Below are 22056 nucleotides of genomic sequence, written 5' to 3'. Positions count from 1 at the left end.
CACTGACATAACCCAGTCCCGCTGCAGTGCACAGAGTAGGCACAGAGTCGGTGCTTTGATAACTAAACAAGTATTGGTCAAATGAATGGAATGATCGTGCTTCCCAGTGCGGTGTGGTGAGTTCAGGAGGCCTTGGTTCCTGAGTGTGACATCTGAACAAACATCTGTGTGTTGCAGCGTAGTGGGTGCTGGGTAGGAAGATCGAGGAAAGCCGTAGGATCCACTTGATGTTTTACCACGAAGCTGGCTGTGTGGCTGTGGACATATCACATGACATCTCTAAACTCAGTCTTGAGAACTATGAAATGGGCATAGCTGCCCCCCACCTGCCCCCTTCTGGGGATGGCCAGGGCGATCAAATGATGTAATAGGTGTAAAAAATGTGGTAAATAGGAAACCCTCTGCCACTGTAGTTGACTATTGAACAGTGTGGTGGTTTGAACCATGCGGGTCCATTTATACATGGATTTATTCAGTTGACCCACACAGTGCCAACCTGCATTGTTGAAGTGCCAGCTGGTGACTGGGAGTCCAAGTATGCAGAGGGCCAACTTAAGTTACATTTGGACTTTTGCATGGCTGCACAAGCATCCGTGCCCCTAACCCCCACGTTGTTCAGGGCCAACTGTATTTCAGTGAAAGGCCTTAAAAAATGGTATCTGTGGGCCTTTTTCATCCTCTGCAGTCTAACGTCCCCCCACGAGACCCCTTTGGCTATTTCATTTGTCACTTTGCCCTTAATTTTAAAACCGCATTTCTAGAAGTGGGTTATTTACAAAGCCAGACTGTGCCTGTGGTTCCAAAATAAATCGTTTATGCATTCTGAAACAATCAATGAACCAATTTCAGGTGAGGTGTATCTTCTGGCTTTTTGGTTTTAAAAGCAACAACAACCACACCATTTAGGTTTCAAGAAACCCCAGCATTTTTTTTCAGGGAAAGGCCAAGTTCCTGCTCATTGCTGTGTGTTTAAAAACTGCTTTATTCTCTCCCAAGAATGCATACGTGGGTTGTTTTTTTTCCCCCTTCTTTTCCAGTCCCAGCCCTCTTGCCTCCTTTGAGACTTTATGTTCCGTCTGCTAAATTGGCTGCGGTTTTGCTTCATCTGGCAGCCAGTCTCGTGGTTATGTTTCCTCTGTACCTGAGTTTTTGTGATGTCAGCGTCCTCCCCACTTTGAATGCAAGGCAAATGTCCCAGCCTCCACAAGCAAGTCCCTAGATGTGCTCTCTGCCGGGTTCTGAAGCTGCAGGCGACCGGGGAGGAAAGCAGAGAAGGGGTATTTCCAAAGACCTAGGGGTTGGGGCCTTCACAAATGCAGTTTAGTTGAGGATTAGCAAGGCCCCAGGCAAGTCTTAACCACACTGGAGTGTGGGCAGCACTGCCTTCCCTTAGAACCCACTTGCCTTTCCCCATGTATCCACATAGGCTGTTTTGGAGCGTGGGTCCAGATGCACAAGGTCAGCTAACATACTAGAAACTCAAGGGGAGGGAGGTCTGTACTCAAGAGATGGAGATGGACCTGGGTTCATCGGACGGTGTACTTGGCTATGACCTTGAGCAGCTCCTTTTGCCTCTCTGTGACTCAGACGCTCCATCCTTGAACTTGCCTTGTGATCTTCACAAATGGTTCTTGTTGCCATGGCACATCCAAAGGTTGAAAAGTAGGGCCACAGAGGTCCCTGCAAGCACTGTAACGAAAACCGTTACCGACTGCATCCGCTTGGCTCTGCGGGTCTTCTGTTGTGTCTGCTTAGTTGAAAATAAAAGTGCCATTGGAAGGAAATATGGGGACTCAGAGCCCTCGTGACCCATGATACTGGTTTGAATTGCAGAGTCATTTACTAAATGTAGTTGATATTCCCGTGTAGACGGAGTTTCTTTAAAAATGTCTCCTGTCTGGTTTTAGTATCTGCGTGTTCTTTGTGCAGCAGGGCCTGAGCCCAGCCGTGGGATGGAGTTGTGTGTCTCCACTGCCCTTAAACACGTGTGAGGCGAGACAGACCCGTGGCCCAGAGGCTGGTGTGTGACGCCTTGTCCCGAATTGGCTGCCTCCCCAACCTGGTCTCCCAGCATCCTTCCTTCAGGGTCTCCCCAGGGGCCCTGATGAAGAGGGCGAGGAGGCGGCGGTTTCTAGAACCCATCAAAGCAGTGAATGCAGGTGGAAGTGGTGACCTAGCAACATGGGCATCTGCACCGGAAAAAAGCCCCGTAGGTGGCTGGGACCGTGTCTGATGTGGTGGGCTAGGCTTGGTCAGAGGTTTCTGACTAAGAAAGGAAAAGTGGCCCATCCTTCAGAAGTCTCCCTCCCATGTAGGTAGGGCAGCTTCTCCCCTAAGTCCCTGGGGGGCAAGGGTTTTTCTTCTGCATTTCTGGCGCTGGATGGAGGGTGTGGTGTCCATTGTTGTGTCTGGACCCAGCATGACCTTTACCCTTTTCTCTCTCTCTCTCTCTCTCTCCCCCCGTTTGCCTCCCTACCCTTTCTTCTCAGGGCTCCCAAACCTTTCCCAGAGTTCTCCCAACTCTTCTGAACACTCTCCCACTTCCAGGAGTCCTTCAAGTCCTCTGCTGGGAAGGTCAGGAAGTTCAGATGCTTTCTCACGTACCCCAAGTGTCTATATCCTCACCCATCTTCTCACCATATTGTTTCTGAACAGGATCTGGGCCTGCTTTTGGTGTCTTTAGTTTTTTTTAATTTCTATTTTCAACTCCTGTTTAGTGTTAGGAACAATCTTATTTGCCCTGAGAGTCTTGGCTCATGGCTGACCCTCCGGACCGCCACCGTGGACATTTCCCAAGTTGGTAACCTTGACCTGCTGCTCGTCCCCATGGCCTCCCTACTGGGCGTTTGGTGAGGTTCGACCCTCCAGGCTTAGCCTCTCCACAGCACATCTCAGGCCACACTCCCTCCTCTCTGCAGTCATCACTGTGAACTACAGCGCCCTCCTCACTGTCTGTCTGTGTGTCTCCCGTCTGGCTTATCTGCCCACCAGTCTGTTCCACACCCTGGAGGCAGGGCTGACGTTCTAAATCTGTGTCTGATCAAACCATGCCCTGCCTACTGTCTTGCTCTAGATCAGGGGGCCCTGCAGGACAGAGGCTGAGCACTTGGCCAGACAAGCAACACACCCTCCTCAGACACGAGGCTTTGTTTCTCTCCACCCATAGACACCTGCAGCCCAATGGGGACTGGTCCCAGGGCATTCTCCCAGTAGACCTTCCCTTATACCCGCAGACGGGGGCAGCTGGCAGCCTTCTTTCTCTTCCCCCTCTCTTCCCCCTCTCTTCTCCCTGAGTGGTTCCCTCGGCATAGTAGTCAGTCTGACAAAGATTACCTGTGTCCTCATATTTTCTAGGGTTGCTCCTTGGATGATAATCCCTTTGTACTGAGGGCTTGCAGTGAGGCAGACACCGTTTTCAGTACTCTCTCTGTGTAAACTCATTTAAACTGCCACAGCCCTACGGGGCGTGAGGGGGGTACCACTTTTATCACTTCACGTTGCAAAATTGCAAAGAGTTTGTCACTTGCCTGTTGTGAAAATGGAAAGTGGCAGAAGTTTTGTTGACTTGAGGGAATGTGTCCATCACCCCAACACCAGAGATAGGTGACATGCCATGATGCTAGAGCCAGATCCTCTGGGTTCGATACCCTGCTCTGCCGCTTGGTGCCTGTGGGGCCTTGAACAAGCCTCTGAACGTCTCTGATTCTCAGAGTCCTCTTCCAAAAAATTGTAAAGAGAGTAACTAACAGTCAAATGACAGGCAGGTTACTTAACTTCTCTGCTTTGTTTCTTCATCTCTAAAATGAGGATGCTCACGAACAATGCCTTAAAGCCCTGGGTGCATCTGTTAATCTGAACATTGGATTACCACTCTGTTCAAACCACTGCATTGGTGTCTGTTTTCCTGCTGGACGATGCTCTTCCTGGTCTAAAATGCATACCACACGAGATGTTTACATGCTTGTGATGCCCAGCACACTAATAAACGTGGCCACCAGGAAGGGTCTTTCCTGTGCCACCAGGAGCCCTGCTAGGGCTTCTCGAGAATCCCCCACAGTCCCCCAGGGAGAGGAAGAGGAAACCCATTGGGGGAAGGGGTGGTGACCAGCCACAGGCACACAGGTGGGAAGTGGTGGGATCTGATTTGAACCCAGGTCTTCCTGCCTCCGAAGCATGTGCTCATGTTCACTGTTCTAAAGAAGCTGGGTGTACAAGCCAGCATGGTGCTGGCCAGAGCCCAAGTTCAGCAAACATACTTGTCTTCTTTGATTTTTATCCGTATGGAAACGGTTTTGCAGCCATTTGATGAGATGAGCCTCAAGGCAACCACACAACCCAGGCCACGGCTGCCCCGCCCTTTCCCGGGAGAGCTCTTTGCGTTTTATTGACTAGACTTCAGATGCACAGTGGCGCTGGGCACTCTTTCTTTGCCTTTCCCCCCTCCTTTTTCCTCTCTTATCTCTCTGATCATGCCCTGACCTTTGTCAGAATGTTATTTTGCATGTTGTCTGTGGAAACTCACTAAATAGATAACTGTGACCTCAAGTCCACCCCCATTAGGATAGACTTGTACTTACGAAATCCTGTCATTGAGTGGTGGAGTCGCTGAATCTGTCCACACGTGTGCATGGGATGAGAGCAGGGTCTCCAGGGCCTCGTGTGAAAGGCTGGAGGGCGCCGACCCCTCCCAGACCGGGCAAATAGAAGGCCATTGTGTCTGCTTTGTAGGAACCATGAGGAGTAGTTGAGGCAGCCCAGACTTTTAAAATAAAGTCTGCGTGCGTGTGTATGTTTTAACGACTAAGATATATTAGTTCAAGTGAGAAAACTTAGAAACCCCAGAAAAACACAAAGGAAGAAAAACAAAAATCATTCATAATCTCCTGCCCTCAGAAATAACCGCTATCGGACGGTTTGATTCCTGTCTTTCAAGCCCCCTGCATGCCTGCGTGTGCGTGCGTTCATGTTGGGAGTTTTCTCCACCGCTCTCAACCTGGACACGAGTTTATTCCTTTCACCCAACAGCGTCTCGAGGCTGTTTTTCCACCTTAACAAACGACTCCAGAACATGATTCTTAATGATTATACAATATGTCACTGCATAGAGGTATACAATTTATTTAACTAATTTCTCCTCATTGAGCGCTTTGTTTTTCACTTCATCCCTATTGCTGCTTTAAACATCCTTGCACATAAATCTTCAAGCATGTCTCTGATTATTCCTCGGGCTGTCTCTCTGCAGGTGGCATTGGCTCAGGGATAGACCAGTTTTTTAAGGCTTTGGTAAGTATTGCCAAACTGCTCTTGGGAGCAGTTTTGTTTTCACACGGGCCCCCCTACCAACATTAGTAGTATATGAGAAACCGTTTTTCCCCAGCCTTGGCAACACTGGATATTGTATTTCCTTTTCATTTTTGCCAATCTGACAGACAAAAAGTATCCTATTTTAATTTGTGTAATTCAAATAAAGAAGTAGAACTCCTTTGCATGTTTATTGCTTGTGTAGCTGTGTATACATACACATAATGTATAGAATATATAACGTCTATAATATTGTATATTATAACATCATTATAACACATATAATGTATGTAATATCTATAACACATTCATTTATTTTTGGTCTATACCTTATTGCTGCCCTATGCCCATTTAATCACAAGGGCTGTACATTTCCATGTTAGCAAATCTATTGGTCTTTTAAGCGATGGTGATTCATCCACCTTGAATTAGGATTCTTCAGTCTGGGGGTGAGTTCAGGTGGAAGCCTGTCTATCCCCTTGTTAACTGAGAATGCACGGGAAGTGATGAGTGGTGAGAATGGAGGGTCAGTGAGGAGAGACACCCATCCATGCATCCGCTCGTGGCCGAGAAAGTGGTATTGACAGGAACAGGTTTTCCTGATGGATGGCTGTGCTGCAGACATTGATTCCAGCAGACAAAGCAGTCCATTGCAAAACCATCGGGGCTCATCCTGAATAATTATATTTAAGGCTCCTAGAATCGTGTTAGTTTTTCTCCAAAAAACGAAAGCAAAGGATAAAGAGATGAAATTTAAAAGAACATTTGTAAAGGAATTCACTTAAATTGTAAGAGACTGAAAGGCACGCTCCCTGGGTAATGGAAGAATTGCATTACAAAGGAATCGATATCTTTCTGGAATTTGCTTTGTCCTCTACTCATGTGCTGCTTTGCAAAGGGATGGTGGCTCTGTCACTTCCTGCGGATTCCTCTCAGCACTCTCCCCAAGGACAGCGTTTTTCCCTCTTGTTGATCCTTCGTGTTTTTCCTTTTCGCACAACCTGGACTTGTGGAGACATTTAGGAGCCAAGATCCTGGGACGCAGGGGCTTTGCCCGTCTCAGCCTCTGGAATCCCGGCGCTGTCAGCAGCGGAGCAACCGTTTCCTCCTGTGTCTTCACAGAGAGCCTTCGGGGAAGGTCAAATTCAAAGAAAAGAGAGTGGAGGGAATGAACTTCTGATTTTTTAAAAATCTACTTTATCAGGCCCTAAGGAAAGGCGAATTTAAACGGCATTACAGAAAACTGAAAAGGGGAAAAGGAGATGCCGGAATTCCCACCTGCTCAACGAGTTGTCCCTTCCCTGGCCACCTCCCCTGGCCTTTACGTAGCCTTGTGCCCCCTGTTTCCTCAGTGGGCCCATCGCCCGCCTCTGAGCATGTGTCGTGGCCTTGTTTCATGAGCCTCCGTCGATCTGCCTTTCAGGGAACGGGCCTTGGATGGGCTCACACAGCTGCTCTGCAGTCCTGTTGCTGTCCCCTGGGGTCCGGCAGCTCAGGGAGGTGAGGTGGGCCACAAAGAGCTGTGCTTTGGGATAGACGAATTGAGTTTGTATACCACGCCGGTACCCGCTTATGTCGACATGCCAGGAGAAGAGAGACTAACGATTTGTGGACTTTTGTTTAATGGGATGTTTACAGATGACCTGTGTTCTCAGACCGAAGTTATGAGCAGCAAAGGATTTCTGGGGAGTGGAGGGTGACAGGCAGAATGCGGAAGCAGAGCTGTTGCCCAGGTGTCCGTGAAAAGGACCTCTGCCTCCAGCTCCAGTCATGCACCCACTTGGCAATTGTTTTATTGAGCATCTCTTTCGTGATCGGTTTGTTTTAGCACCCTTGGAAAACTCAACATAGTTTCCTTACCAATTGCTAATATATTTATAATTAACTTATATTTGAGTGGAACTATGAGCTTTCTAGCAACCCAGGCAAAAAGGGAAATGAATACATTATTAGTTTCTACTATAGAACTTACTGATACTTCGGGAGAGGTAAAATTCCTCACTGGCATCCCGTGGAAGGTGGTGACTTTCAGGAGGAAGGCTATTTCAATTGCATTTCTTTACTGTCCCTCATTTTATGTGGAATCATCCACAGTCTCTTACCTTTTGTATTTTTGGATACATCTGTGACCAAATCAGAAGAATGACCTGCCTTCTCTGTCCATTGAGAAAGATGTAAATAAAATAATCACCACATAAGTATACTGAGGTGTGTTCTTTCATGGACAGCGAGCAGCAGGAGCAAATAGCTCGGAGCACTGGATGCGTAAGAAAAGCCAGGGACGGGCAGGATACGGGGCTGGCGGGGCAGCACGGCCAGCTGTGTAGGCCCGAGATGTGCCATGAGGAGTTTGCACTTTATATCGGTAGCCATGGGAGACTTCGGGACAGGGAAGGGACAGAGCCCACTTGCATTTTAAGAGGACACTCTGGCTGCCCCGCAGAGACTGATTTTGGAGTCTGGGAGGCTGTTGCAGTTCGTGGTCCTGCTAAAAGGTAATGAACACAGATAAAACTGTGGTGCAGAGGGGAGGGGCTCCGCAGACAGAGGGCTAACTAGGGCTTTACTTTCTCACGATGTAAAATGCCACTGGGGCAGAGAGTCCACATCACCAGTTTCTGCCTTCCCTCCAGGTGGGGCTGAACGGGGAGGGTCTTTCCAGCCACGGGGCTGCCCATGGCACCAGCTCAGGGTTCAGGAGTCCATAAGCTCTCATTTGTTTACAGCCCCACGTTCCCCCTCAGGCCCCCTCCTTGTCCGTCTTGTGAGCACAAGTCTTAGAGTCGGCCTTGTGTCCTCCGAACCACCTTGAACCGCTGGTTGGAAAGGCATGAGTTTGCACAGGCAGATCCAAGCCCTGCTTCTTATTTGTGACCTCGCGTGCCACTCCACACCTAGACTCTCTGACCTTACCTGGGCAGTGGGAAGAATGAACCATGTGGTCGTCGCTGTAATGTGGCTGCTACCAGTAATGTTAACCATCGTTTACTGGGCCCCTCCCATGTGCCAAGCCCGGTGCAAGACGCTTTGTGTTTGGTACTCCTCATTCTGTCTGTGTGACAACCCCATAAGGGGAGGTGTTAGTGGCTCCATTTAACAGGGGAGAAAGCTGAGGGCCCAGACGACTCAAGTAACCGTCAGAATTCTCACAGCTGGGAAGAGGTGGAGCTTTGTTTGGAATAGCTTTCTGGTGAGAGTACCTTCCACCGAAAAACTTTCAGGGGGTCCTCACCCTAAAGCACCTTTATGTTTATGTGTTTTGTAACATAGCTTCCTTATGGAGCTATTTATGGAGCCTGCAGAAGAAAGCATATGCAGAGTGGATACCTACACCAGAATAACTTTGCATTAGGAAAAGATTATTGGAAAGCCCCCACCCTGTCCCATCCACAGCTTCCGTGGATGGGGGAATTCAGGCCCTCTATAGGCCCAGATGACACAGTGCTGCCCCCTGCAGGTGGTTGTAGAAACTACAAAATGGAGAGACCTGGTTACTTAGGAAAAAACTCACATTGCCCCGCCTCAGGAATTCCATCGTTCTCTGAACTAGAGAATTAGATGCAGGTGTGCTCCAAGATGCAAGTAATAATATGTTCTCACAGCACTGTTTGTCCTGGCCAAAAAAAACCCAACGAGGAACATCCTAAGTGACCGACAGTAGGGGAGTGGGAGACCAGTGGGCACTTACCTCTGCCAGGGGTTGTGATGTACAGAAAGAGATGAGCTCAATGTCACTGAGCTGGTGAGGAAAGATCCTCAAAATACACTTCTTAGCCAGAAAAAAAAGGCGATGGAAATGTTAAGTATGGGTCGATTTCTGTAAACAGCAGACGGTAGCTTCATGTATGTACATCCACAGAACAAGGGGGGAGGGGCAAGCACCAAAACGCAGCAGTGCCTACCTTGGAGGGCGGGTTTGGAGTCCCACTCTGCGATCCCTGTCATAATAATACCTAACCCTTGTAGCTCTTACCTGTGTTCTGGCCCTAAACGTTTTATGTATGTTGACTGATTTAATCCTCATAACCACCCTGTGAGACAATTACACTGTTATCTCATCTTATGCCTGGGAAACTGAGGCACGGACTGGTTAAGTACTTTGCCTAAGGTTGCGGTTGGCAGGGGGGGAGCCCGGGTGGGAATCTCAGTGCCCATCTCCAGAGCTGTGGCTCCTAAGCACTCCCTCTTCTGCTTCCCCAAATCCCATGTGTATCTGAGGTGTGTATGTTCCCATGAGCGAGGGGACACAAGGGACGGCAACCTGCCTGAGCCCTGGTCAACTGCGAAGCTCTTTCTGTGGCCTCATTTGAACAGATTCCCGGGTGCCGCCTGACGTATAGAAAGCTCGTTTAAATATCTTGTTGAACGATTTAATGAATAATTGGAAGAATGGATGAGAAGAAGCAGGGGGAGTTATGGAGAAAACAATATGCAATGTGCCTCAAGGAACTTGTCGTCTTAGAGACAGGATGCACTAAAGGGATGCAGAGCCTGCAGTGTGGGCGGCAACAAAAATATAGAAGTGTGCTGAGTACTCTTGGAGGAGGAGAGTCAGCCACAATCTAGGAAGGCTTCCTGGAGGTGGAGGGAAAGGGGCTGAACGTGAGGTGGGGCCGAATATGATATGAGGAAGTGTGTGTTAAAGAAAAGAAGGGCATTTGTGAAGATGAGGAAAGTCGAGAGAGAGAAGCTTGAGTCGTCTATGTATTATTTGCATCCGGGTGAATCGAAGGGTTGAGTCTCTAGGGCTTGTGCTTGGGGAGTTGGAGCAGGCAGACTCAGAAACAAAATCCGCATGCATTTAGTACCTACTGTGTGCCAGGTACCAGGGGTGCCCAGCCTTTTGGCGTCTCTGGGCCACACTGGGAGAAGAAGAGTTGTCCTGGGCCACACATTAAACACAAACACTAATGAAAACTGATGAGAAGAAAACATTTTAAGTAAATTTACGATTTTGGGTTGGGCGACATTCATAGCCATCCTGGGCCTCATGCGGCCTGCTGGCTGCGGGTTGGACACCCCTGAGAGCAGTTTACTCTACCTTAATTATCCTTACAGCAGTTGCATTTAAAATTGTTTTCGGTTATAGCCAACATACAATATTATATTAGTTTCAGGTGTATAATATAGTGATCAAGTGTTTATATCACTACAATAAGTCTATACCCATTGGCACCATCCATAGTTATGACAATATTATTGACTAGATTCCCTGTGCTGTACTTTACATCCCCATGACTATTTTATAACTGGCGGTTGGTACTTCTCAATCCCTTTTTGCCCGTTGGTACCACTCTCCTCCGTCTGGCAACCATCAGTTTGTTCTCTGTGTCTCTGAGTTTTTCCTATATTGTTTTTCTAATTTTGGGGGGTTCCACATTTAAATGAAATCATATGATATTGGTCTCTCTCTGTCTGACATATTTCACTTAGCATAATATCCTCTAGGTCCATCTGTATTGTTGGGAATGGCAAGATTTCATTCTCCTTTTTTAGGGCTAAGTAATATTTCACTAGGTAGATAGATAGATGATAGATAGATAGATAGATATTAGATGGATAGATATATCCTGAACTTCTTTATCCATTCATCTATTGATCAGCTCCTAAGTTGCTTCTATATCCTGGCTATTATAAATAATGCACGGCAATTGTGTTTTAATTGTAGAAATAGGCATAGAGAGTGATTTTCGTAAATAGGCATAAATAGGTGATTTGCTCTGTGTCACACAGCAAATAAACAGCAGAGCCAAAATTGGTGCCCAGTGTGTCTGGATCCAAAGCGCCAGGGAGACCAGAAGCAGGTGTGCCTCATCCTTTCCCCCCTTCCCTGTTGTCAACCTGGGTCTCGGGACAGCTCTGCTTCCTGAGGCTGAGCATCTCTGTTTCCAAGAAGAGAAAAGCTTGTTCCCTGAGGTCTGTGCCCTGAAATAAGCTGGATGACTCAAAGTTAGTGTCCTTACTCAAGACTCCTCCAGAATACTTCTTGGGCACATGCCCCTCAGGACAATAGTCTGGTAATCTTGCAACCTTGTGGTCTACTTGGTGCTTGCACTGGGTGCAAGTTTGTGAACACAGGAGCGTGTGCACATCTGGGTGTTAATGCACACCTCTAGCCCCCTAACACCGTGGCCCTCTGCAGCCTTTGTCCGTCTGCTGCTAAGCAGAGAGTCATGTCAGCCTGGTCTATGATTTCCAGACTCAGCTCCTAAGAGCAGAGTGAGGCAGATTTTCCTCTTGAGAGCATTAATCCAAGTAGCAAGTTGTTAAGCCTGAAAACATGCACATATAATTTACATTTTTGTCATCATAACGCTCTGCCTGCACAGTCATCTGGTGATGGATAGTATCTTTCCCTGCCATCTGCCAGGTCAGATGGAGACTTCTGCGATCCGACTTGGTGGAATGCCCGTAAGTCCCTAGGTCGAGTTTCATCAGTAAACACATGATTAAAAGCACAAGAGCATGGTGCTCTGATGGCCACTCTGCCTGCAGTGAGTTCTTTCTGGAGCTTATGTTTTTTCTTTTTAGACACAGCTCATTGAATTCTTACGTGAGAGGCACTGTGCTAATTGGGCTCCTCTACCTAAAGAAAGAAAGGAATTATGATCTTCGTTTTACAGGAGAGAGCCGGAAAGGTTCGGTGACTGGCGTGGGGTGGCACAGCTCCTGAGCAGTGGATTCAGGAGACTGACTGATTCTGCAGGTTGCCACAGCGAGAGAGGAGCATGGGTGGCAGAAAGTCTCCAACGTGCACAGGCGGAGCATGCAGGTTGCTCTGAGCTGGGGGGTTTACCACCTGTGGGCTGCTGCTTGCAAAGAGCAGGGCCCCTCAGCATAGTCCCATTGGAAGGGCATCTCCCCGCCCTCAGGTCCCTAAAAGGGGCCTCCACTGTTTATGATGGTGCTGAGTTGGGGTGTGCATCCTGCCACACCTGACCTGCTCCATCTGCCCTTACCTTCTTGGCTCCTCCCAACTGATGAGGAACCTCCGAGCCCCCAGGTTCAAGATCTGGTTGAAGACCTTGTAGCAACCCAGCCAGCACAGTTCTGATGCTCACTCCTTCAATGGGGGAAACTGAGGATGGTCTCCCCCGGGCAGCCCTCAGGCCTGCCTGGAGTCTATCCCTGCACGTGCCAGTGCCCCTGACCTTTTTGCTACCGTGACCCGTGACCGTCACGTGTGTCAATAAAGCCTTTTCTTCTAAATGCGGCCACAAACCAGTAGACGTTGGAGTTTAACCTGGGTCGGACCTCTGCAATCTGTGCATCCAACCTGCTTGCTCATTGACAGTTGGCAAAACTGAGGCCCAGTGAGAGGAGGCTGTAGCCTTAGGTCACCAAGCAAGCCAGTGGCACAACGAGGACAGGTCTGTGTCGGTGCATCTCGGCCAGAGCGCTTCCTAGTTGCCCTGCTGCCCAAGGCTGCTTGCTGCAGAGGCTCGCTCTGGTGAGTGAGGCCGCTAGTCCTTCGGAGGAAGATGCACCTAACTGTGAGCGAGGACCACGTGATCTGCGATGGCCTGAGCCTCGGGGGTCAAGGTGGCCGTGGGTGTGGGTGTGGGTGTGGAAAGCTGATGGAAGGGTTACCCGAGGAGAATGCAGTAGCCAGCTCTTTTTAGGAATTATCTCCTCTGTGGAGTGACACCCTTTAAAATAAGTGAGACATTGTCTGTAAATATGGAGACAAGCGGCCAATCAGAAGGCACAAGCTGACTCCGGAGACCATCCCCACCTCCTCGTCCACCCGAAGGACACTCATGTTCCTGAGGGGCTGGAGCCCTTCCAGGGCCTTCAAAAGGCCACTGCACCAAGACTGTGTTCTGAGAGCCTGTCCCAGGAATCTTGTTTCTCTTCAGTTTTACCAGAAAAATAAACAAGGTGCCCGTGGGTGATACTGTTCTTTCTTTCAAGACCCACTGAAAGCCTACATTTATTCCCCACCCCCCAAAGCCAGCATCAGAGATTCCGGAATGGTTGAAGTTTCAGTGAGCATCAGATTTTCTGGTTCCATAGGCTCTCGATGGGGAAACAGGTGCGGGGGTGGGGGGCGGGGACTGGCCCAGGGCTGGCCTCCTGTGTCCTTGGCTGTGCCTCTCATAGCTGTGCCCTCTCTGTCCTTCCCATTTCAGGTTTCTGGGGCCCTCGTCTGTAAGATGCTGGGGCCAAGCAGCTCGTGGGAGACTCGGTGACCTCCCACGCCCTCTCTGGCACCAGCCCTCTGTGGCATTCTCAACAAAGGCATTAACCTCCTCTCCTTCTCAAGGTTGTCGCCTGCCTATTTATAGAACTGACCAAGAGAATTCCACTACTGCCAGCAATACAGAATACAAATCATGCCCCACACCTCGGTTTCATTCTCCTTTTAACTCCCTGGACATGGCTTTCCGACACCTGGTTTCCCTTCGCAGTGTGGACATGCCAGGGAAGAGAGGGGAGTGGGCTCTGCCACTTGATAAGCTCCTACTGTGTGCACAGGCTCTGGACCTCCCCCACACAGTGTTGTTTAATCCACATAACCCCGAGAAGTGTTCTCCTCTCACGTGTGCTGCTCTGAGAGCGGGGGCGGCTGGCCTGAGGACTCGGCACTCCCAAGTGGCAGAAGCGGCTTAAGTCCAGTTCTCCCTGAATCCACAATCGCCGCTCTTTCCCCTTGCACACTCTGCTCCCGATTCTAGCACAGCCTTCCAGATCAGATGCAGAGGGGGACTTCAGGGCGATGCATGCGGATGTTGGGGTTTCTGTGGGGGTCACAGACTTACTCACTCACCCAGTCGGGTCAACCAGCCTTTTCTGAGGACCTACTGTGTGCCAGGGGAAGCCTTGTCTCTCACCGGGCTGTAAGCGCCATGAGGACATGCGCACTTTGTTCTCTCCAGGTCTGGCACACAATGCGCTCTCAGGCCGCCCCCGTCGAGTGAATCGTGGGGCTCAGACTCATGGTCCAGGTGAGAAGCAGAGAAGAGGCAGACTAGTGAGAACAGCACTGAGCAGCTGGCAGTGCCCTTATGGAGGAGGGAGCAGGGGGCAGGGGGCAGGGGGCAGGGGGCAGAGAGACTTCAAGGGCTCCGTGACCTCAGAGGCTGCTGCTGCTGCTGCTGCTGCTCCTCGTGGTCTGAGATCCACTTCCCACTCTGGTCCAGAGAAGCCCACCAGGCCTCTGACTTCCTCCCTCCCGCACCTCAGACTTTAACAGAGATTTTTATTTTCCCAGCTGTCCGTCCGGGAGTCCCAGGGAATGCTAAGAGAACACTGTAAATCTTTCCCTGCTCATCTTCTCAGAAAGCTCTTTCAAAACCAGGATTTTGGAGAGAGCTGCCACCCTCTCATTATTCCTCTACTGGGGACTAGCGTTTAGCTGTGGCATCGAGGGGCCCGGCGCGTGGCCGCTCACTCTCCCTCCTCCAGGAGAGGTTCAGATGTCAGGGTGTCCTCCTCAGGTCCAGCCAGGGTGCCCCACTGTCCTTGAAAGCTCTGCTCGTGGTCCCACTTGCCTGTCAAGAGTCTTGGGGAGTCCATCCATAGAATGAAGTATGCTCTGGATCCCCACAAGCAGGGAGGGACCAGAGAGCTAAGCACCCCCCCTCCCCCCTGCCACGCTTCCAGGCATAGTGTTGTTTTCTGTAAGCAATATACTCTCATTCTGGAACATTTGGAAAATATTGAGAGACAGGAAGAACAAAATAATAATCACCCAAAATCCTGCCACGCGGAGAGAAGCAATGCGGGCAGCTTGGCGCACTGCTCCTCGGCTTGGTTTTGTTTTTCGTCCCCATGTGATTTTTCTTTTTCCATAACTGAGATCACACTGTAGGGCATGATTTATAGCCTTTTGACCTCACTTAACATTAAAATAGATCACACGTCCTTGGCATTGCCAGCTCTTTGTAATGATTTTAAAATGTGATTTTAACGGCAGCATGGACTTTCACGTGTGTAGGGACTGTCATTTACTCAAATGGTACCCAGCTGCGGGGCGTGTTTGCTGTTAATCCTGGTGCTAAATGACTCTCTCTGGGGGGAAACGCTTCACTTCAGCTACGGCTGCATGAGAAAGCAATATGGCCAACCTCAGCATCCATCTGGGGCGTGGGATCTGGCCTTACCTTTGCCTGCGGTTGGTCTGTCTCCACACTGGAACATGTAGGATAAAGGTGGTATCTCCCCTCAAAATCAGTTGCTGTGGGAAAGGAACTCCTTACTAGCTGCTTGGACAGGTGATTTCCTTCCATTTCTTCAACTGAATAATGGGATTTCCTTCCCCACAGACTGGATTCCATGAGGATTTTGGGAGATAAGGCAGACTAGGTGCAGAATGTCTGACACAGACAAGCCATTTGTAAATGTTAAGCTGTTGGTATTATCAGTATTTTTATCTCTCGACTGTCTTGTCCGGTATTTTATTGGGGTTGCCAGGACCACCCCAGGTTCTGTGATGCTAGAAGGGACCCCAGGTTCGCATATACTTGTACTCACAGCCAAGGTTTATTCCGGTGGGAGGATGCGCAGCAAAACGAGCAGAGAGCAGCTGCGTGGGCAAAGGCTGCAGGAGGCCAGGCACACCCTTCCAGTCTTCTCCCTGAACCACCACACAGGATGAGCTTAATGGACCCCACACGGATTTGCCGTCCACCGGCGAAGCTCACTAGAGACCCAGCACCATGGGTCTCACTGGGGGCTGGTCATGTAGGAACCTTCTGCCTGAGCCCACCTTTCAGATCTCCAGGTAGCTTGGGCACAGTGAGCCCTTGTCAGTGAGGGAGGGGTGGGAACACTCGGAATGCAAGTTCCCAGGTGCCAGCCAAGCCACCCTGCCTAAGGATGCCGTCTCAGGCCTGCTCCGTTAGCTCTTTTCTGCACAGAAACACTCACTAAGAGGCCGTATTTCTTGTGTTTGGGCCAAGGATAAGGGTGGGACAGATGTTCCCAAGTCCATAGGTTAAATGAAGGCTAGAAAAGGAAAGGGGTTTAGGGACTGACCTCCTCTGTGAATGGGTCCTGAGAGGGTACAAGGTCTGGGTCATGGGAGGGGGTCCCTTACAGCTCCCCTTCCCGCTAACCCTATGTCCCCCTCTTTCTAGGCTCTCAAGGGCTCCAAGAAGCTGGTGCTCTCCGTGTACTCGGCAGGGCGCGTCCCCGGGGGCTACGTCACCAACCACATCTACACCTGGGTGGACCCGCAGGGCCGCAGCATCTCCCCGCCCGCGGGCCTGCCCCAGCTGCACGGCAGCTCCCTGAGGCAGCGAGAGGGTGACCGGAGGAGCACCCTGCACCTCCTGCAAGGCGGAGATGAGAAGAAGGTGAGCTGCTCGGCCTTGGCCTCGGCAGGCCCGACCTGAGGCGGAGGGCTGGGGAGGGGAGGGAGGCTGCCCCCTGAAACCTCCTTCTTCTTGCCAGACCCAGCACAGGGAAGCTTCTTAGAGGCTGGAAGGAGCAGCTTGGTTCTCTCAGGGTGCCGTTCTTTCTTTCTGACCCATGCAGGCTAAGATGCTGTAGCCAAAGAGCCCAGAGACTGTGATTCAAATAAGCCGGGTATCTCTCCCTGTCCTATCGGAATGGGGAGCGGGGCAGTGTAAGCTGGTGGGCAGCTTAGTTCCACACCTTATGCGGGGACCAGATTCCCTCCACTACCAACCTCTAGGAAATTGCCCCCTCTTGATGGCTGAAGCTGGGCCATGCCAGGCCCTCCTCTGGCCCCTAGAGTGGAAAAGGGAAGAGAGGGCTCAGCGCTTCTCTTTAAACTAGAAATGATTTAACTTCCCAGCAGGCTGGACCCAGGTGCCTAGCCACTCTCAGCTGCCGGGACTTGGTGCTGTCTAGGCCTTTGCAGTGCTGGTCTTGGGCCGTAAGGAGGAGAAACAGGTCCTGGTCACCTCCACAAAGTGAGGATTTACTAGCACAGGATTGGCAGTCCCAGAATTGAAGCTGAGAAACTCGGGGTGCATTCTCCAGAAGACAGTGATCTCCCTTTTTCTCTGCATCCTTCCCCTCAAGAGTCTTATCCCAAGAAAGTGCATCTGATTGGCTGGCGGGGAGGGCTGGGCACTTTGAGTGACTAAAGCACCAAGGTAGTAGCTGGTGGGGGAGGGGCGGTCGGGATTTTGTAACCTGAAGAAAAGGAGGAGCAGGGGCATCACAGATGCCCTCCACAGAGCCATCCTCTCCCGAGACGTGACTGCTTCTTAAAATATTGGGGAAAGGGCTGACAGACGGTCCCCCTGATTTAGTTTTGGGCTGCAGTCTGGGAGCCATTTGCATTGTGCCCCCTGGTCACTCCTGGGACCAAGAGTGTCGTTCCTGCAAACAGCTCTCTGGTCTTTTAGGATCTTGGCACCGACAGCCTGGAGGCCACACAGCTCAGAGGTCTGGGCCAAGTGCCTTCCCTCTGGAGACTTTCTCAGTTTTCCCTTCCTGTCGATAAGACCGTAACATTTATTTAATGTGTTTGTGTTCTTTGTGCTCAAACGTCAATATGCAGGATGAGGCAGAGATGGCAGCAGCTTCTGTGCCAGGCGGGGGGCAGCAGGGTGGCCAGTTGGTATGCACCCCGGGTCCCCTGGGCTTCTTCAGGGTAGGCAGGGCTGGTGGGGGCTCGTACCCTCGCCCCAGCACTCTTGAGAAAGCAGCAAGGCCTGTGGCGTTGACTCATTTTCAAGGCCAGCCTTTCAGGGCTGGGCAGGAACTTGCTCTATCTTTTCCTCGAGCCCCTTCCCTAGTGTGGGGCATGGTGTCAGAGCGGTAATTATCATGGATGGAGAGGTGGCTGAGGTGCTGGACTCTGTGCTAACAGCATTTTTCCTGAACCCCCACGGCCGCCCTGCAGGTAGGTGTTCTTATCCACATGGTACAGAGGGCGGATCTGACACTCAGAGAGCACTCAGCAACGAAGGCGCATTCAGCGAGGCACCCGTACTTACTGAGTGAGCTCCCGGAGTGCCTGATGCTGTTACGGGAGGTGGGAGTAGAGATGTGGACCAAAAAGATGGGGCCGTGCTCTGGGGAAGCTTCCACTGAGTTTAGAGGTCACAGGAGGAGTGAGACAACGATCCCAAAATGAGCATAAGTGAGCAAAACCATGACAGAGGTGACGACTGATGGGAAAAGTGAGATCAAGAGAGGGGACAGAGAGTGACGGGGAAGGAGGCACTGCTCTGAGGAGATGGCTCTGAGCCACCGTGTGCCCCCTGGGAGCTGATAATTCCAGGCAGCAAGCACAGCATGTGCAAAGGCCCTGTGGTGCGAGGATGCATGGCATCTTTGAGGCTTAGCAGGAAGGACCCTGTCCCTGGAATTGGGTAGATGTGAGGGTTGGGAGGAGGTAAGGTGACCTCTGGGAGTCTTAGGGTGACTTATGTGGGGACACAGAGGGCAGAGGCTTAGGGAATCATGCTCTCAGGAGGACCCATATACCTCACCAGGCAGGAACTACCCTAGACCACACCAGGGAAGCCTTCCCAGATAGCACAGCGCCAGACTGACGCTTCTGCGCTCCCCACACCGCCACGTTCCTCCTCTTGCTGGTACAACATGGCTCCAAGCCCTTACTCGGGCTCCCTGGGCCTGATTCTCTCCTGTCCAGTGGACTGGTCTCATCTTCTAATATTCCAACTAGCTGTGACCAGACTCCCAGATGGACGTCCCATGCCAGACTTCAAAAATCCTAGCACAGCCCCAGTGGGGACACAGCTCCTGGGGAAATGAGTTTTCAGGGCCGTAGCGACGTAAACATGGCACATGTGACGAAATTCCCCTGGCAGCCCCCTCAGCTGTGCTCCAGAGTTGGCTCTGGTTTTGCAGCCCTTCCGGTGAGATGCTCTCCCCCACACCACAGGGCGAGAACCGCCGGGAGGCACGGAGGGAGGGGAAGGACGCGTAGCTCTGTGCGAGTCGGACCTGTCTGCTCGTGAGACACCATCACGTCCGCCGAGGAGAAGCGGGCCAGGCCATAGGGTGCTCGTCGTTCCAGCGTCCCATTCTGTGCTAGCTCCCTTCCTCTATGGGCTGTAACAAAACCAGGACAGCACTGCTATGGGGGGCAGGTGGTAAATGATGGGGTAGTGTCAGTGTGGAAGGGAGGGTAAGACCCTGGATCCAGGCTGCCTGGGTTCAAATCCTTGCTCCGCCACTTGCCAGCTGTGTGCTCTTGTACAGTTATGTAACCTCTCTGAGCTTCAGTCCCATCTTCTGTAAAGTGGAGACAAGGATAGAGCCAACTCTCCCCACCACTGTACAAGCTCCATGGTGGTAAGCATCGTGGTTCTGTGCCCTGGTACGCCCATCATGCCTAGATCAGTGCCTGGCAAGGCATAGATGCTTAGTAAGTATTGAGTGAATGAATGACAATGGAAACACGTTGCAAACCAGCCAGTACATGGTAGAAGCTTCACATGTATTTGCTGGGTTTGAGTCAAAGTCCTGTTTGACAAGACCCTTGGATACACTGTTCGTTGCACAATTACAGAGGCTATAACTTGGAGGTTCTCAAGAGCCCGTCCTTGGGTTCAGTTAATTGGCTTAACAACTCACAGAACTCAGTTTACTTCCTGCTTACCAGTTTGTCACAAAAGGACACGACAAAGGAAACAGCCGAACCTCCAGGTGGAAGAGATGCACAGGGCAAGGCTGTGTGGGGAGGGGCACAGACGTCCACACCCTCTCCAGGTGAACCTCTCTCCCTTTCCCTTCACATGATCACCGACCCAGAAGCTTCTCTGGAGCCCACCCTGTGGGGGTGTTTATGGGGGCTTCCTCATGTAGGCATGCTCAATTATTAACTCCATTTCCAGCCCCTCTCCCTTCTCTGGAGAGCGGATGGGGGGAGGTGAAAATTCCAAGATTCTAATCACGGCTTGATCTTCCCAATGACCGCCCTCCACGCAAGAGCCCACCCCCACCCGGAGTCACCTCATTAGCACTAGGTACTTCTGCTGCCCTCACTGCTTCGGGATTCACAAGGGTGTCAGGGGCTCTGTGCTAGGAAAGGGGAGTGAAAACCAAATATACATATTTCTGGTTATAAATCATAGCGTCACAGCTGGTTGTAGAACTTTCTGACCGTGTGACCTTGAGAGAGTCACTTAACCTTGGGTGAGCCACTTCAGCTTCCCTCTCCTTGATTTGGGGACAGTCACGGCAGCCACGTGGGGCTGTTTCAAGGACTAATGATCGTGTGTAAGCACAGAGCACAGCACCTGGGACATAGTAATTAATTCCGGTGACAACCATCATTTATTGAATGCCAACTAGGTGCTAGGTAGCTTTTGTATCTTTTTGCCCCCAAATGCTGATTGACGTTATCTTCTAGGGTTGCTTGCATTGCTTTTTGGGCAGGATTGGGGTTCTGGGGCAAGGCAGTAAGGGGGATGGCTGTGCCTGCTCCTTGTAGGTTTTTCGTGAGGATTTCGCTGAGGCGGAAACTGAAGGTCAGGGGAGTGGTAGGCTTTGCCCCACGGTTGCTGAGAACTATGGGGCAGAATCAGAATTCGAACTCAGGCCTCAGGAGTCAGTGTGGTGCCTAGTTAAATGCCAGGCCTCTGCTAGCCCTTGGCCCTGTGACTTTGGCCACATCCTTTCATCCCTCCAGCCTCAGTTTCCTCATCCAGAAAATGGAGATAATAAGGGGGGAAAAACGTAGGAGTGGAGAGAGGATTAAATGCACGTGAAGTGCTGAGCCCAGTGCCTGGGTTTAGGAAACACATTGAGTGACCGATTAATTCAGTGAATTGTTATGACTACATTCATATTACTGGTGAGAGGGGTATTCTTTTGGCGGCACCAGGCTGCCTCTCCTTTGTGCCCTTTCCCATCGGTGAGTTTTGTTTCTGACCAAACGCCGGTTGCATTTGCAGCAAGTGATTGAGGCAGATCACTCTGTGGTTGATGGGGCTGTTATTGCAGTTCTGTGATAAAGACTCCGTTTTACTCCCATGTAAAGGATTTATGGGGAAGTGGCAGGGAGGCGGGAGATATGTTTCCGTCCTTCGTATTCAGAGGGGCTGCCATAGATGGCTGTCATCTGTGTGTTCCCGGGCTCCTCTGGGGCCTCTTCCCCCAGAATCTTCGTGTCCAGGAGCTGGAGGGACCCGGTGAGGGTGGGGTTGTGGTGGGGGCAGGAGAACCAACCCCAGGTCACCCAGTGAGCAGGGCTGGAGTTAGGCTTGTTCCAGGCCCTGAAGGCACAGCGTGGAAGAGGGGCGTTGTTGTTCCCAGGAGGGTGGGGGTTCCGGGTGGGACCTGGCTGCTCTGTCCTCAGCCTGCCTCCCTGCTCTGAGTCCTGGCTACTCCCCCTTCCACTGTCTTAAGGCGCACACCCTCTCCTGAAGGGTCTCCAGAATGTGGCCCTCTGTGCTGTTCCCCCTCCCCAGTAATCTTTCCAAAATCCCAGTCTGAGCCTCTCTGTCCCCCCGCACTTAAAGCCCAGGCTTCTCGGCCTGGCTCATAGCCCCCCGCATAGTCTAATCTTGTCTCTCCTCGCCTTCCCTGCTGCACTCCCTACAAACAGAATCCTCCGGTGACCCCAGGGGTCTGTGCGCTGTCCAGGTTCTGAGCTTTCGCCTTCCCTTGCCCTGGCTGACGCGCTCTGCCTTCAGGATTCCGAGGCCGTATTTCCGGGAGGCCCTGCCCGAGGTCAGACTCCCAGGGATGGGCTCTGAGACCAAGATCTCCCTGGCAGAGGTTTATAGGAAAGGGCCTGGGTTGAAATGACTCCCCAGTGACACCTGTCTCCTACTTCCTGGAGCCTGTGCCGATGTCGCC

At 51.1% G+C, this 22056-nt stretch overlaps 1 protein-coding gene across 5 annotated transcripts in view; it reads left to right on the top strand.

Moving 5' to 3' along the window:
• The window catches only part of WHRN (whirlin), a 76838-nt gene that overhangs the window by 8247 nt on the left and 46535 nt on the right, over positions 1-22056 (top strand). For all 5 annotated transcript variants that reach the window (XM_037059131.1, XM_037059127.1, XM_037059126.1 and 2 more), the window contains exon 2: positions 16383-16601. In XM_037059131.1, coding sequence (XP_036915026.1) covers positions 16383-16601 — 219 coding nt within the window. The remainder of the gene's footprint in view (positions 1-16382; positions 16602-22056) is intronic.

This window comes from Sturnira hondurensis, unplaced genomic scaffold, assembly GCF_014824575.4.
Source record: "Sturnira hondurensis isolate 20B ecotype Veracruz unplaced genomic scaffold, ASM1482457v3 Scaffold0010448, whole genome shotgun sequence".
NCBI classification, from domain to species: Eukaryota; Metazoa; Chordata; class Mammalia; order Chiroptera; family Phyllostomidae; genus Sturnira; species Sturnira hondurensis.
This window is presented reverse-complemented; position numbering and strand designations above follow the sequence as displayed.